Here is a 12,993-nt window from a genome sequence, read left to right as displayed (position 1 = left end):
TTAAAGTGGTTGTAAAGTCAATTTTTTGGACTTTTACCTACAGGAAAGCCTATAATTAGGCTTACCTGTAGGTAAAAAAAAAAAAATCTCCTAAACATGTATGGTTTAGGAGATATTCCCCTCGCAATGCGCCGCTGACTGCATGCCCGCATGGGGGGCACCCATGTGGGCATGGTCTCTAGTCCCATTGACACAGACAGCAGGACTCATCCCCGCCCCCGGATTCCGTGTCACTGGATTTGATTGACAGCAGCAGGAGCCATGGTTCCTGCTGCTATCAATCTATCCAATGAGGACCCGTGACCACAGCTGGAACGATCGTGTTCAGGTAAGAAAAAGGGGGGCCCTGGGGGCAGCTTCTGCATGGAAGGTTTTTCCACTTACGGTCCGCCTGCCGTCGTTATATGTCGGTACTTTGAAGAGGGATATCGTTATGGCAGCAGCTAGCTACTATAAACCCCAGTATCCTCTTCTTCAGTGGTCGTTCCGCTTTCAGGTAAAAGTGGTCTCTGCAGCGGATTCGCCGCGGGATCACTTTTATTGGCTCAATCGTTGGTGCGAGAGCAATAATTCTATTGCACAGAGCAGGTATGTATAGACATGTTTATTTCTTTTTATGTTTTTTTTTTTTTTTTTTACCTTTTTACAATCACTTTAACAATTTTATCAGCTAGATTCTATGTCGATTGTAATAGCTCTTGGAAGTTTCCTATTTGTACTTTAATAGATAAAGCTGAGAACTGCTCTATTCAAAATGTATCACTGTAACTTCTACATGGGAAATCCAATCATCATTTGGTTTTTCAGCTTCTTTTATTCTTGGTATAAGGAAAGCTTTTGTTGCCCAGGTAGACGATTTATTACCGTAGGTTATTTGGCATTCTGCCCGGGGATTACACCATGGAATTGAAAAGTGGAGGCACCTGCGTAAGAGCAGAAACAGACGTATCACTGTAACTTCTACATGGGAAATCCAATCATCATTTGGTTTTTCAGCTTCTTTTATTCTTGGTATAAGGAAAGCTTTTGTTGCCCAGGTAGACGATTTATTACCGTAGGTTATTTGGCATTCTGCCCGGGGATTACACCATGGAATTGAAAAGTGGAGGCACCTGCGTAAGAGCAGAAACAGACGTTGGCTCTATTATGGAGTAAATAACACCGCTGTTGGGATACCCACAGCAACCAGTTTGACATACAGTGCTGTGAAAAACTATTTGCCCCCTTGATATTTTTTTTTTTTTTTTTTTTTTGCGTATTTGTCACACTTAAATGATTCAGATAATCCAACAAATTTTAATATTAAGCAAGGATATCCTGAGTAAATACAAAATGCAGTTTTTAAATGATGATTTCATTTATTAAAGGGAAAAAAAGCTGTCCAAACCTGCCTGGCCCTATGTGAAAAAAGTAATTGCCCCCCTAAAACGAACAACTGCAATCAAGCGTTTGCAATAACTGGCGATGAGTCTTTCACATCGCTGTGGAGGATTTTGGCCCGCTTTTCTTTGCAGAATTGTTTAAACTCCTCCACGTTGGAGGGCTTGCCATAGTTTCACTGGGTGGGGGGGATCGGCCCTGCAGGGTGCAGGTGCTGGAACATGTTGAAAGGTGAACTTGGCCTTTAACCACTTGCAGACCGCCCACCGTCGTACGTCGGTACTTTGACGTAGAATGCTGGGCTTATGGCAGCAGATATCTGGCATAACCCCGGTATTCTCCAGCGGTGGATTGTCCTCTTTTTGATAAAAGTGGTCTCCGTGGCGGATTCACCGTAAGATCACTTTTATCAAGGGTGGGAGAGGGCCCCCTCCTGCCGCGCTCCGGTCGTCCCCGCCGCTTACCGGAGCCGTCGGTAGAGATGGAGACGATTGAGCCCAGTTTAACCCTGATGGGTTTTACTTCCTCTTTGTTCCCCTGCAAAGTAAAAGCATATTAGCCCATTATGTGGCACTTGCCTGCAATCGAAGCCCGTGATGTCCCCGCTGGTGGCCACATCAATCTTCCTTTCAGGGCCACTGACTCCGGCTCTGTGACTGGCCAGAGCCATGTGGCGTCACTCCCGCACATGCGAGCGGGAGTCGTCAGGCACTCGCTAGCTAAGAGACAGTACGGAGGTCCGTTTCTTTACAGCACATGCGTCGATGACCTCATCGGCACACTAAAAGATAAATTTCTCCTAAACTGCGCACTTTTAGGAGATATTTACACTACCTATAGGTAAGCCTTATTCTAGACGATTTACAACCACTTTAAAAACGGCTTTTATTCTGCCACTTGTTGCTTACAAGTTAAAATCAGTATTTTTTAATCCCCCCCCCCCCCCCCCCCCCAAACATTATATAGATGGGGGGATATATATATATATATATATATATATAATCGTATTGGCGTATAACACGTTTAGGGGGGAATTTTAAAGAGAAAAACTTTTGAGAGGGAAGTTTAAGGAAAAATACTTACATTTAAATGACCATCAATGCAGCCTTATCGGTGTCCATCTGCAGCCTTGTTATTTAAATTTGGCGCTGATCTCCACTGATTGCGAGAGGAGAGTAGCCGAGTGCCGGCAACATACACAAAGCCGCATGTACTCAGCTAGACTCGGCTCCTCTTGCAGTCCCACCCTGTGATGGACATAACACGGGTCCAATGGCAGGACTGTGAGCGGAGCCGAGTGCCGCCAAGATGCACATAGCCGAGTGTGCTTGGCTCCGCTCACAGTCACATCCAGTCCCTGTGTTATGTCCATCATAGGGCGGGACTGGTCGTGACTGTGAGCGGAGCCGAGCCTAGTCGGGTACACTCGGCTATGTGCATCTTGGCGGTGCTCGCTCCTCCGATCACAATCAGTGGGGGATCGGCGTATAACGCACCCACAATTTTCTCCTGATTTTAAGGGTGAAAAGGTGCGTATTATATGCTGATAAATACGGTATATATCATTTTATTTTTTTGGCAGAGACCTAAGAGAATAAAATGGTGATCTTTGCAATATTTTATGTCGCACTGTATTTGCACAGCAGTCTTTCAAACAAAAGTTTTTGGGGGGGGGGGGGGAATACACTCCAATGAATTTAAAAAGGAAAACTAAACAGTTAAGTTGGCGATTTTTTTTTTTTTGTATAATGTGAAAGATCATGTTGTGCCGAGAATCGTGATCTTTATTCTAAGCTAAAAAATTGTCATTCAAATTTTTTACAGAATCGTGCAGCTCTAGCTGCTGTTATAGCAATAGTTTATTCCCGGTGGTGATGCCCCCCCCCCCCTCGCTGGGAGAATACAATGGCTCAGCAGGAAGGATTCCCCCATCAACACTATCTTTAGTAATGGGGAAATTGAGCAAATTTCTTTCTTGCAACCAGTGGTTGCAGGAAAGAAATTTGCTCCGTCTATGACTGGCCTTGGATGTATTGGAAATGGCGGTTATCAAGTCACCATATCTTTATAGTGATCATTTACGCAGGATATGGTGGCTGTCATGTACTCTGATATAGGAAAGTGTTTAGCCTGTGACATTTCTAATGTACCATAGTGAAGTTATTCCAGGTCTAGTCTATCACCTCCTAACCTCACACAGGTTATGTTCTGCTTCCACAGCCTGGTGCTGCTGGTCATGCTCAATGTAATGCTCTTCTATAAGCTCTGGATGTTGGAATACAGCACTCAAGCCCTGAGCGCATGGCAAGGCTTCAGACTCCAGGAAAGGTAAGCACATAAGGAGTAAAATTGAATGCGTTTAGTGAGCAAAATCTCGTTGGTGTTGACTGTACTGTCTGTATGTTTTCAGCCCGCTCCCGCAGTCGCAGGCGGAGTGGACCCAGCTGCTTGAGTCTCAGCAAAAACACCACGACACAGAGCTTCAAAAATGGAGGCAGATTGTAAAGTCCTCCGTGATGCTGCTGGATCAGGTAAAAAAAAAGGCCAGTATCTCCAGAGTCCTTTTGTATTGGCACATTATTCGGATCGTAGACTTGGATAGTATGGCTAGGTTCGTTTGGAGACGTTTTTCAACCTTCACATGGGTTTTATTTTCTATTAAAATTCATACAGCGATATTTGCATAGCAGAAAAAAGCAGAACAAAGCGGTGTGGATAACTACCAACCACAACAGCATTTGCCGTTTTATTGCACACGTTGTCATTTACCAGCAGCCTGTGCTAGACCGGTGACACCTAGTGGTGACTTAAGGAAACGTTTCCTTGTGTTCCCAAGCAATGACTTGCACTTGCATCTTTCATACATTGGTTACTGCTTGCTAGTAAATAAAATGATGAGGGCCCCTGTATACAGTCCTGTGCACAGTAGCACTTAACCGGTACTGGTAATACTAAGGCCTGGTTCACACCTATGAATTTTTAGTGCATTTTGCAGATTTGCAATACAGTCCATTTAACATGATTTCCTATGGAACACGTTCTGTAGTGCAAATCTGCAAAATGCAAAAAAAAAAACATTTAAAAATACATAGGTGTATGAACCAGGGCTAAAACTACTTATGTTGGTGGCGCTCGGGAAACTCTTCTCGCCATGCAAACGCTAGAACATTTCAACGCATTATGTATTATTGCAGAGGAAAAGGATTAGCCTCGCTTATGCATTTCTGCTGATCCTGACCTTTTGTCATAGCTTTGAGATGGTCTGAAATACAAAAGCGAGACTAATCGTTTTACATTTTATGCCTCTATAAAAGCTAGTGAGAAGAAAGTTCTGGTCCTTGAATCATTGTGGCCCTGGTAACCGATTACCCTTTTAAAGCGGTAGTAAACACCGTTCTGACACTTGTATTTACAGGTAAGCTTATAATAAGGCTTACCTGTAGGTGCAAGGAATTTCTCCTAAACGTGCACCATTTAGGATATATTCACTGTCGCTGCAGCCGGTGACATCACTGGCACATGCGCTCTGAAGGGACGGCATACTCTATGCCAGGGGTAGGCAACCTGGGGCCCTCCAGCTGTTGAAGAACTAAAAGTCCCATCATGCCTCCTGGGATTAATTGTAACTGCTAGCCTTAAGGGAAATGTAGTTCCACAACAGTTGGAGGGCCCCAGGTTGCCTACCCCCCACTCTATGCCATTCCGTTAGGGCTCTGTGCCATGGCTGGGATTCCCATGCACGGGAGTGATGTCATTGTGGCTTGGCCATTCAAACAGCTGGAGCCTGGAAACATGAAAGGAAGACCAAGTGAAGAAGGAAGCTCCACTATAGGGCTTCTCTTTAAAGTGATAATAAAATCTTTTTTTTGTTTTTTGTTATACTTGCCTGCTCTGTTGCAGTGGTTTTGCACAGAGCAGCCTCGATCCTCCTCTTCTCTGGTCTCTCACCAGCGCTCCTGCCCCTTCCTCGCTGCCACAGCAACCAGCTTGCTATTGGGGCACCCAAGCAGGGCGTAATCTTGAGGCCCATATCTGTATGTCCATTCACACATGGAGCCATGGCTCTGCCCCCCCCCCCCCCCCTAAATCTCTCACTGTTGCCACAAACCATATGATGCATACTAGCACATTATATTACCTTTTTTAGGAGGATTTTTTTTTTTTTTTTAAAAGTTTACTACTGCTTTAAGTGGGGTTGAAACATATTACCTGTATCCATATAAACATGAGCAGAATAGCAACCAATGGGCTTCTATCTTCAGCTTGTTTAGTTAATCTTTTTAAATGAAAGCTAGAAGGTGATTGGTTGCCATGCACAGCTGCTCCTGATTCTGTCTGCTCCAGTTTTGATTCATTCAGCTCAGTGCGCTCTTGTGACTTTTTTTTTTTTGTCTAATCACTGATACTTTATTTCCCTCTCCAGATGAAAGATTCCTTGATAAACCTCCAGAATGGCATTGTTTCACGAGACTTTGTCTCAGACTCGGAGGACAAACCTTACCAATGAGGGTGACTGGAACGTATGGCGGGAGAAAGTGTGCAATATGTGTATAGAGAAGATTTATATGTAGATACATATATAAATATATATATGTATACTATGAATACAAAATTTATATTCTAGAATGAACTGAATACGCAGCAGCTGTGTTGAGGGGATGGTCTTCATCCAGCTGCCTGAAGACGTTTTTCGCTCAGAGATACCGGGTATGGTGTTTCAAAACTTGATTTTCTCAGCGTTCTTGTTCTGAAGAAAGATTTGTGCAGCTTCTTCCTCGAAACGAGGATCTTAACCCAGAGTATAAACCTGCGCCAATTGCTCTACCTCCGACACCCGCAAACCTTTTTTTGCCGATGTCAGCTCGACGCAGCACCTGGGGTCTAGGCTGGTGCCCCCCACGAGTGGATAGGTGCTGAGGAGATAAGCAGAGGCACCCTCAGAACAAAGGAGTAGAAGAGAGGAGTACGGAGCAACAAAGAAAAAAAAAAGGCACAATCGCTCCTGGCGGATGTCTTGTGTCATCACAAAACTCTTGAACTAATCCGTGAAGACTCCACTGCCACCCAGCACTGGTCCAATCAACCTTAGACGGTGCAGAATCTGAGAAGTGTCCTGTCTCCTGGACGGAGCAATACATGGGGAAAAGCTAGATTTTATAATATTTTTTTTTTTTTCTCTTGAGTAATTTAAAGCTTGAAAAAAAAAAAAAAACTTTAGGGATTTATTTGTCTTTATGTAATTCCTTGTTTTTGGGTTACAATGCTCTGTCTGCAGCTCTACTCTGGGCAGTGGCTGAGGAACCCCACGCCAGTGTTTGGTGACCACATCAACTAACTTATTATTTGTTTTTTTTTGTTTTGTTTTTTGTTTGTTTTTGTCCTTTCCAAACTCAAATGAGTTTAATCAGCGGAGGTCCTTCCTAAATGCAGTGGGGGACAGTTGAATTATTGCACAACAATTCATCTAACTGTTACGGCATCAAGGGTGGAGAAGCCTCTAATAAGGAACGGGTTCTTCTGTTTGTTACAAATGTAGAAAGCATGACAAATCATTTTGAAATTTCCATCAAATTCAGAATTCAGATTAATGACCTGAATAGCTTTGCAAAAGTTATTATGCCAGCCTGTCGATGGTATCAAGGATTTGAGAAGAATGCATTTGTCATTGGAAAGCATTGCTGAAGACCAGGCTGATTTGCTAGGTGGTCACATGTCCCCCACTACATTTGGGCACCCCAACTTTATCTACAAGAGCTGTCACAGCTGCTAACTATTAAATGACTGTCCAATCCTGAATGTGTCTGTTTAGGTAAAGACAAATCTCTACGTATATATATAAGGGAATGCTGCTAGATACTACAGAAATCTTTAGACTTTGCCCAGAGATGAGTCGGCAGTGCAGGAGAGGGCGCCATGCCTCCGGCACCTGTAGAAAGGGCTTTTTGTTGACCAGCCGGCCTTGGTTGACACTGCCATATATCTGCTTTGTGAAAATTGGGAGGTAGCTAGAAGACTTCTGCTTTTTGTTTTGGTAGCTTTTCTGCAACTGAAGCGCGGTTTATCGGGATCAGGAATAGGAGAAGAATACGTAGCTCTGCATTCCAGCACTGGCATTGTCAAGTGTTTTTGCTTTATGATTTCACGTCATTCACAACTAACTGGGGCAGTGTGTTGTTTTATATCCTGAATGTTGTTCTGAGCGTAAAGAGCGATTCCAAAGATTGAGGGGTGGTGATGGCACAGGAATTCTGTCCCTTCCATTCCAGGTAGTCTTCACATGAAAGGTGAATGTAAAGTTGACTGCTTTAGACCCCTTTCACACTGGGGCTGCGTTAGAGCTAAAGTGAAGCTAATTTTAGCTGCGCTTTTCAGCTGCTAGCGGGGGGGGGGGGGGGGGGGGCGCGCGCGTTTTTAACCCCAAAGAAGGTGTTAAAAACTGGCGTGTTGCAGCACTTTTCAGGCACTTCAGAAGCGCTGCCCATTCATTCTAATGGGCATGGTGTTTTGGGAGCGCTAAATACAGCAATCCAAACCCGCCCCAAAGATGCTGCTTGCAGGACTTTTCAGAACGTCCCACAAGCGCACCGCCCCCAGTGTGAAAAGGCACTCTGGAATGAACGGGGGGAGGTTTTCAGGTTCTTAGCAGAGACTATTCCCAGTGCTAAAACGCCTGAAAACCGCCCCAGTGTGAAAGGGGTCTGAGGGTTTGGCTGATTCAGGACCACAATTATCAACATAGGCAGTTCAGCTATTTTGGCAAAACTCCTGTGCCAATATGCAGATACACTGGACTACTTTATTTATCGTTCTTTATTTATTAACATATTTCTGGGGAAATAATATCAACCTCACTTGAATTCCTATCCGCTTCATATATAGCCTGAGCTTCCACTTAGATTGCACACATGCGCAGACATTTAAAAAAAAACAAAAAAAAAACATTCTGGAAGTTTGTTTTTAAACCTATATAGAAAGTCTTAACTGGAAATTGTAGAGCTCTGATTAGATATATATTTTTTTTTTTTATAATGGCTTTGCAAAATATCCAAATAACCTGTTCCTGTTTATTCAATTAGGAATAATTTATTGAATTACGCATATATATTTTTTTCTTTTTAGTATATAAGACGTAATTTTATTACAAGGTATGCTCCTTTTTTGCATGAAGATTGAGCAAGCACAAGAAATCCATTTTAAGGTATGCTAGTCTTGCTGAGGATTATGGGAATGGTAGTTTAGAAGGTAGATTTAGACCCACTTTAATGTCTGGCATATTTTTATACCATTTTTAGAGGCATCTCTTATTTTTTTTTATCTTTACCCTTAAATCTTTGATCACAGATAAGAGCGGTCGCTGGCCCTAAACTCTGTGACACCGACGCAGTGCGGCAGAGTGACCGGTTATGCGATCAGCTCAAGTTTTGTACCTTGTACTAGGTAAATATTGCACTTCTGCCTCGCTTCAGCTTTTTATTGCTTGTATGTTATTCAGGATGTTATGCGGTCCTCTGGCCCATGGGCAATGAATGTGACCCTATGTTTGTCTTTTTGTGTTTTTATTATCTTGCTGCTATTCTTGATTTGCTGTTGTGGTGACACAATCTCGATGCTTCCTGCCCTTGGCTGTGTACCCAGATTTTTTATTTTTTTTTCCCCACATGTTCAGTTTTATTTTGGGGGTAAAGGGCATTGTGTTGGCACGTCTGAGTGAGAAATCTGGTTCTAGATATGTCGATGCAACCTGACGACAGACATAGCGGCCTGCCATAGATGGGAGCTCCTATTCCTGGATCGCAGAGTTTTTCTGCTTCTTAGTATTAAGGCACTTATTGCATGTTTGTGTATAAAATGATTTAGCTCTTAAACATTTCCCATGTTCTTCTCTTGCTGGGCAGGACCCTGCAGAAGAGAGGCCATTGTCCATCGCATTTCACTTCCCCATTGATCTTTGCTGAAAGCCTTTACTGCCTTGTGGTGGAAACGGTAAAATTTCCAGATACTTAAAGTGGTTGTAAAGTCAAAAGTTTTTTTTTTTTTTTTTTTTTTTTAAATCTTATGGAATTCTATGCATTAAGATATAAAGCCTTCTATGCGCAACCCCCCCCCCCCCCCCCCTGATCTGGCGATGTCCATGAGTGCCTCGGCCTTCCAGGACTCTCCCTCCTGATTGGCTGAGACGCCATTGGCCCCTAATGCTGCCAGTTAGCCAATGAGGAGAGAGAGGCCCTGTGTCTGTATGGACACATGGAGCCTCGGCTGAGGTGCCCCTATAACAAGCTGCTTGTTGTGGGGGTACTCAAGAGGAGGGAGGGGCCAGGAGCACCAAAGAGGGACCCGAAAAGAGAAGGATCCGTGTTGCGCTGTGCAAATCTACTGCAACAGGGCAGGTAAGTATAACATCTTTGTTATTTTTATAGGCGGAAAAAAAGGAGCCTATACAATCACTTTAATCTGGTTTATGATCGGGATTTTTATGTTGTTTTTATAGTATGTTGGTAGTATGGTAATTATCATTTGGGGTAATGTTAGAGAAAATCATTGCACAGAGCAGGTAAGTATGAAATGTTTGTTATTTTTATATATATATATATATATATATATATATATAAAAAACAAGATTTTACAATCACTTTAAACAAATGCCCATTGACAAATTATTTAATATGTAAAATTTGCAGGAGTCCCCTTTTTTGAAAGTCATTTCCACTTAAGTGAGCACCTGTCTTGATGATTCAAGTTTCTTCATCAATTGATAGAAGGCGCACTATATATCAGTAACCCATGGGCGTATTACTGCCTTAAAGGGAGTACAATCTAAAGCCTGGTACACCAGCCAACCAAATTAAGATCACCTTAGGGGAGAGGAAGTCCCTCACATTGGAGAAAAGGATTTTGTGCAGGTTACAAAAAAATAAAAAATCTTTGTTCTTGTTCACACACACGGGGGGTACTTGAGCATACACCCACATGAACGGCCATGTTTGCCTGCAAAGCAGGCATGCCTATAGGGTGCTGTGTCCCTCAATGAACAAATTGAGACTTTAAGGCCTTGTTCACAGGGGCATATATAAAGAGTAGTATATTGAGAAAGCTGGTACACCAGTTCAACGGCTATAATTAAATGCTTTTTATTAATAAAGCACATTTGATTATAGCTGTTACACTGGAGTGCCAGCTTTCTTTATATACTGTTTGAAGATTGAGGTTACAAGGGACCTTTTCTTGCTGGAAGCACGTGCTTGCAAGCCGTGGATGATTAAGGAGGTAGCCAGGGCTTTTTTTCTCAGAAAATATCTAGTGGAACTCAACCGTGACCCCCACGCACACCTTAAAACTGCATTAAATTAAATTAAAGTAAACATTTTGCAACAAACACTGGAAGGATCTTAAAGGGGCATTAAATACCAGGAGTGCATTACGTACAGATTTCAGAGTTTGGGGGGATGCATTACACAGAGTGCAGAGTTAGGGGGTGCAGAGTTCAGCCTTCTTCCGCAGTTGCTTACCTCTGCATCCACATCTCGCTTTCACCCCTCTTCAGCTCTGACCTCTGCATGCAATTCCCCCCCATCCCATCCCATCTTCTTCCTTCCTGCTTTAGAGCTCCACCATCTTCCACATATCTTACTTGTGTTGCTGTATTAGGCTGAAGCACCCAGCCGGCTCTAGTACCTCCCTGCATATTGTAGGTGGCTCTGCCTCTCTCACTTGCACTGCACCCTAGACACCTGCATCTCCCTGGTCCCCATCCTGCACTCAATGGGAGTCACTCAGAAAATCAGGTCTGTGGGAGCCATTGGGAAACAAGCTGTCACTTGTAAACACAGAAGCAGGACTTCTTTGTTTACTAGTGAAAGTGGTGAACAGGGAGCAGAGGGCCTGAGCCAGAGGTGGTGGAACCGAGTTCCACCAAGTTCCAGCTGGAAAAAAAGCCCTGGAGATAGCACTTTGTTTCACCTGTCTTAGCATATGTAAAGAGTACATCCGTGCAAAGTGTGTTCCCTGTGTGCACTCCTATCCATGTCCGATTGGGAGCAGCGGGAACCTGCACTGAAGATGGCTGTCAAATTGGAAGCAGCAGTGTGTATTGTCATGCATGGTACACGCTTTGCACAGGTATTCTTTAAATACACCCATGTGAACAAGGCAATATATTCTGTTGTTGAGGGACACAACACCCTCTAGGTGGCAGTATATACCTGTTATGAATCTACAGTGCTATGTCCAAATAATGCGGTTTATGGCGAGTACAAAAATAATCCCTTTATCCTTTTGTTGGGCTTAAGTCCGTACACACAGACCGAATATGGAGCGATATCGATGGTTCAGTAGAAACCAACTGCCATTCAGATCGTGTGTATGGCAGCCAGTCCAACAGAAGGCAGCCAAAATGTCTGGCTTCTGTGGAATGGGCATAGCCGAAAAAGGACTGCCCATCGGCATCCAATCAACTGGTCTGGGGGACTGTACCCCTGTCAGAACACAATAGCTCAGCTGGGAGATCGCTGTGCTAACATCAGATAGAACAGAATCTTTGTTTTTTGTTTTTTGTTTTTTTTTCACCCTGCTGGGTTGAACGTAAAAAAAATCTACCTGTGTGTACCAGGCTTTATCGGTGAGACCTCTGTTTCTGACCTCTCTGAGAGGCTGTGTCTCATATCCTCTCACTAAGATCTACAATTCCTTTTCATTCTAGATATTCTGGAGAACACTTTGGGCAAGCATAACTCTTAAGACCCCGTAAACATGGCCATCAAACCAGCAGTTTGTTTATATTAATCACCATTCATAAACTGTCGCATTACCAAATTTATACATGTTTGTTAGCGTTAAAGTGTACATGTATATAGTGTTATAAACGATCCCAGAATAAGTGCCTAGATGTTCCCTTTTTGTATAAAAGGCTAAACAGGTTATCCATTACTTTTTGTTCTATTTATTCATTTGCTAGAGCATGTCACTCTTAGTGAAATGGAACTTCTTTCCTTCAGCAAAATGGCTGCTTCCTATTTTTGTATAGGTTCACGTTGTCAATGCCTTTTCATACCAATAGAGAGTAGTGTACAGCGACTGCAAGTGGGATAAAGCAGAATACAAAGCTGGATGTTGGGGTTTGTAGCCAATGAGCAGCTGGGTTATGCAGGATGTATAGAGCTATATCCCCTGTCCCTGTACTAGTCCCTGTTTTTACAGATATTTGTGGCATGAGCCCTGTGTCCTTAGCATGACACCACTGAGAAGTATTATGGGATTATTTGACATTCTCCAAAAAAAGCTGGTCTTGCGGCTGAAGTACAGTTCTGGTTCAGGTTACTCCAATGCTGAAAACATCTGCTGCAGCTCACCATTGGGGGGAAAAAAACGACTTTTCCAGAATTGTGTTGAACTTTTTAAACCTTTATGCTCACCTACTGTGCTTTTCAAAAATCAGACTAGGTTCCGTAGGAACTTGGTGGGGTGCAGCTCTATTTTTTTATTTCCTTCTTTCTCTACAACACATGACACTGAATATACCTATCAGATGTAGCAGTATGTTCTAGAATCCGGCACATCCGGTGATTCACATGTGCAGGATTGTGGGAGAGCAATATGAACCTAGAAGCCTCATACTCT

The 12,993-nt window shown here is 43.2% G+C and overlaps 1 protein-coding gene across 4 annotated transcripts in view; it reads left to right on the top strand.

Annotated features, from left to right (window-relative positions):
- Positions 1-7,176, top strand: part of GRAMD1B (GRAM domain containing 1B) — a 425,888-nt gene extending 418,712 nt beyond the window's left edge. For 3 of the 4 annotated variants that reach the window (XM_077458022.1, XM_077458024.1, XM_077458025.1), the window contains 3 exons: positions 3,601-3,708; positions 3,791-3,923; positions 5,804-7,176. In XM_077458022.1, coding sequence (XP_077314148.1) covers positions 3,601-3,708; positions 3,791-3,923; positions 5,804-5,887 — 325 coding nt within the window. In that variant the 3' untranslated portion in view covers positions 5,888-7,176. The remainder of the gene's footprint in view (positions 1-3,600; positions 3,709-3,790; positions 3,924-5,803) is intronic. The other variant, XM_077458023.1, reaches the window with a different exon arrangement.
- The last annotated feature ends 5,817 nt before the right edge of the window (positions 7,177-12,993 follow it).

This window comes from Lithobates pipiens, unplaced genomic scaffold (assembly GCF_037356315.1).
Source record: "Lithobates pipiens isolate NorthernLeopardFrog02 unplaced genomic scaffold, aLitPip1_a1.2 Scaffold_27, whole genome shotgun sequence".
Lineage (NCBI taxonomy): Eukaryota > Metazoa > Chordata > Amphibia > Anura > Ranidae > Lithobates > Lithobates pipiens.
The sequence above is the reverse complement of the archived record's forward strand: the minus strand, read 5'-3'. Positions and strand labels throughout refer to the sequence as shown.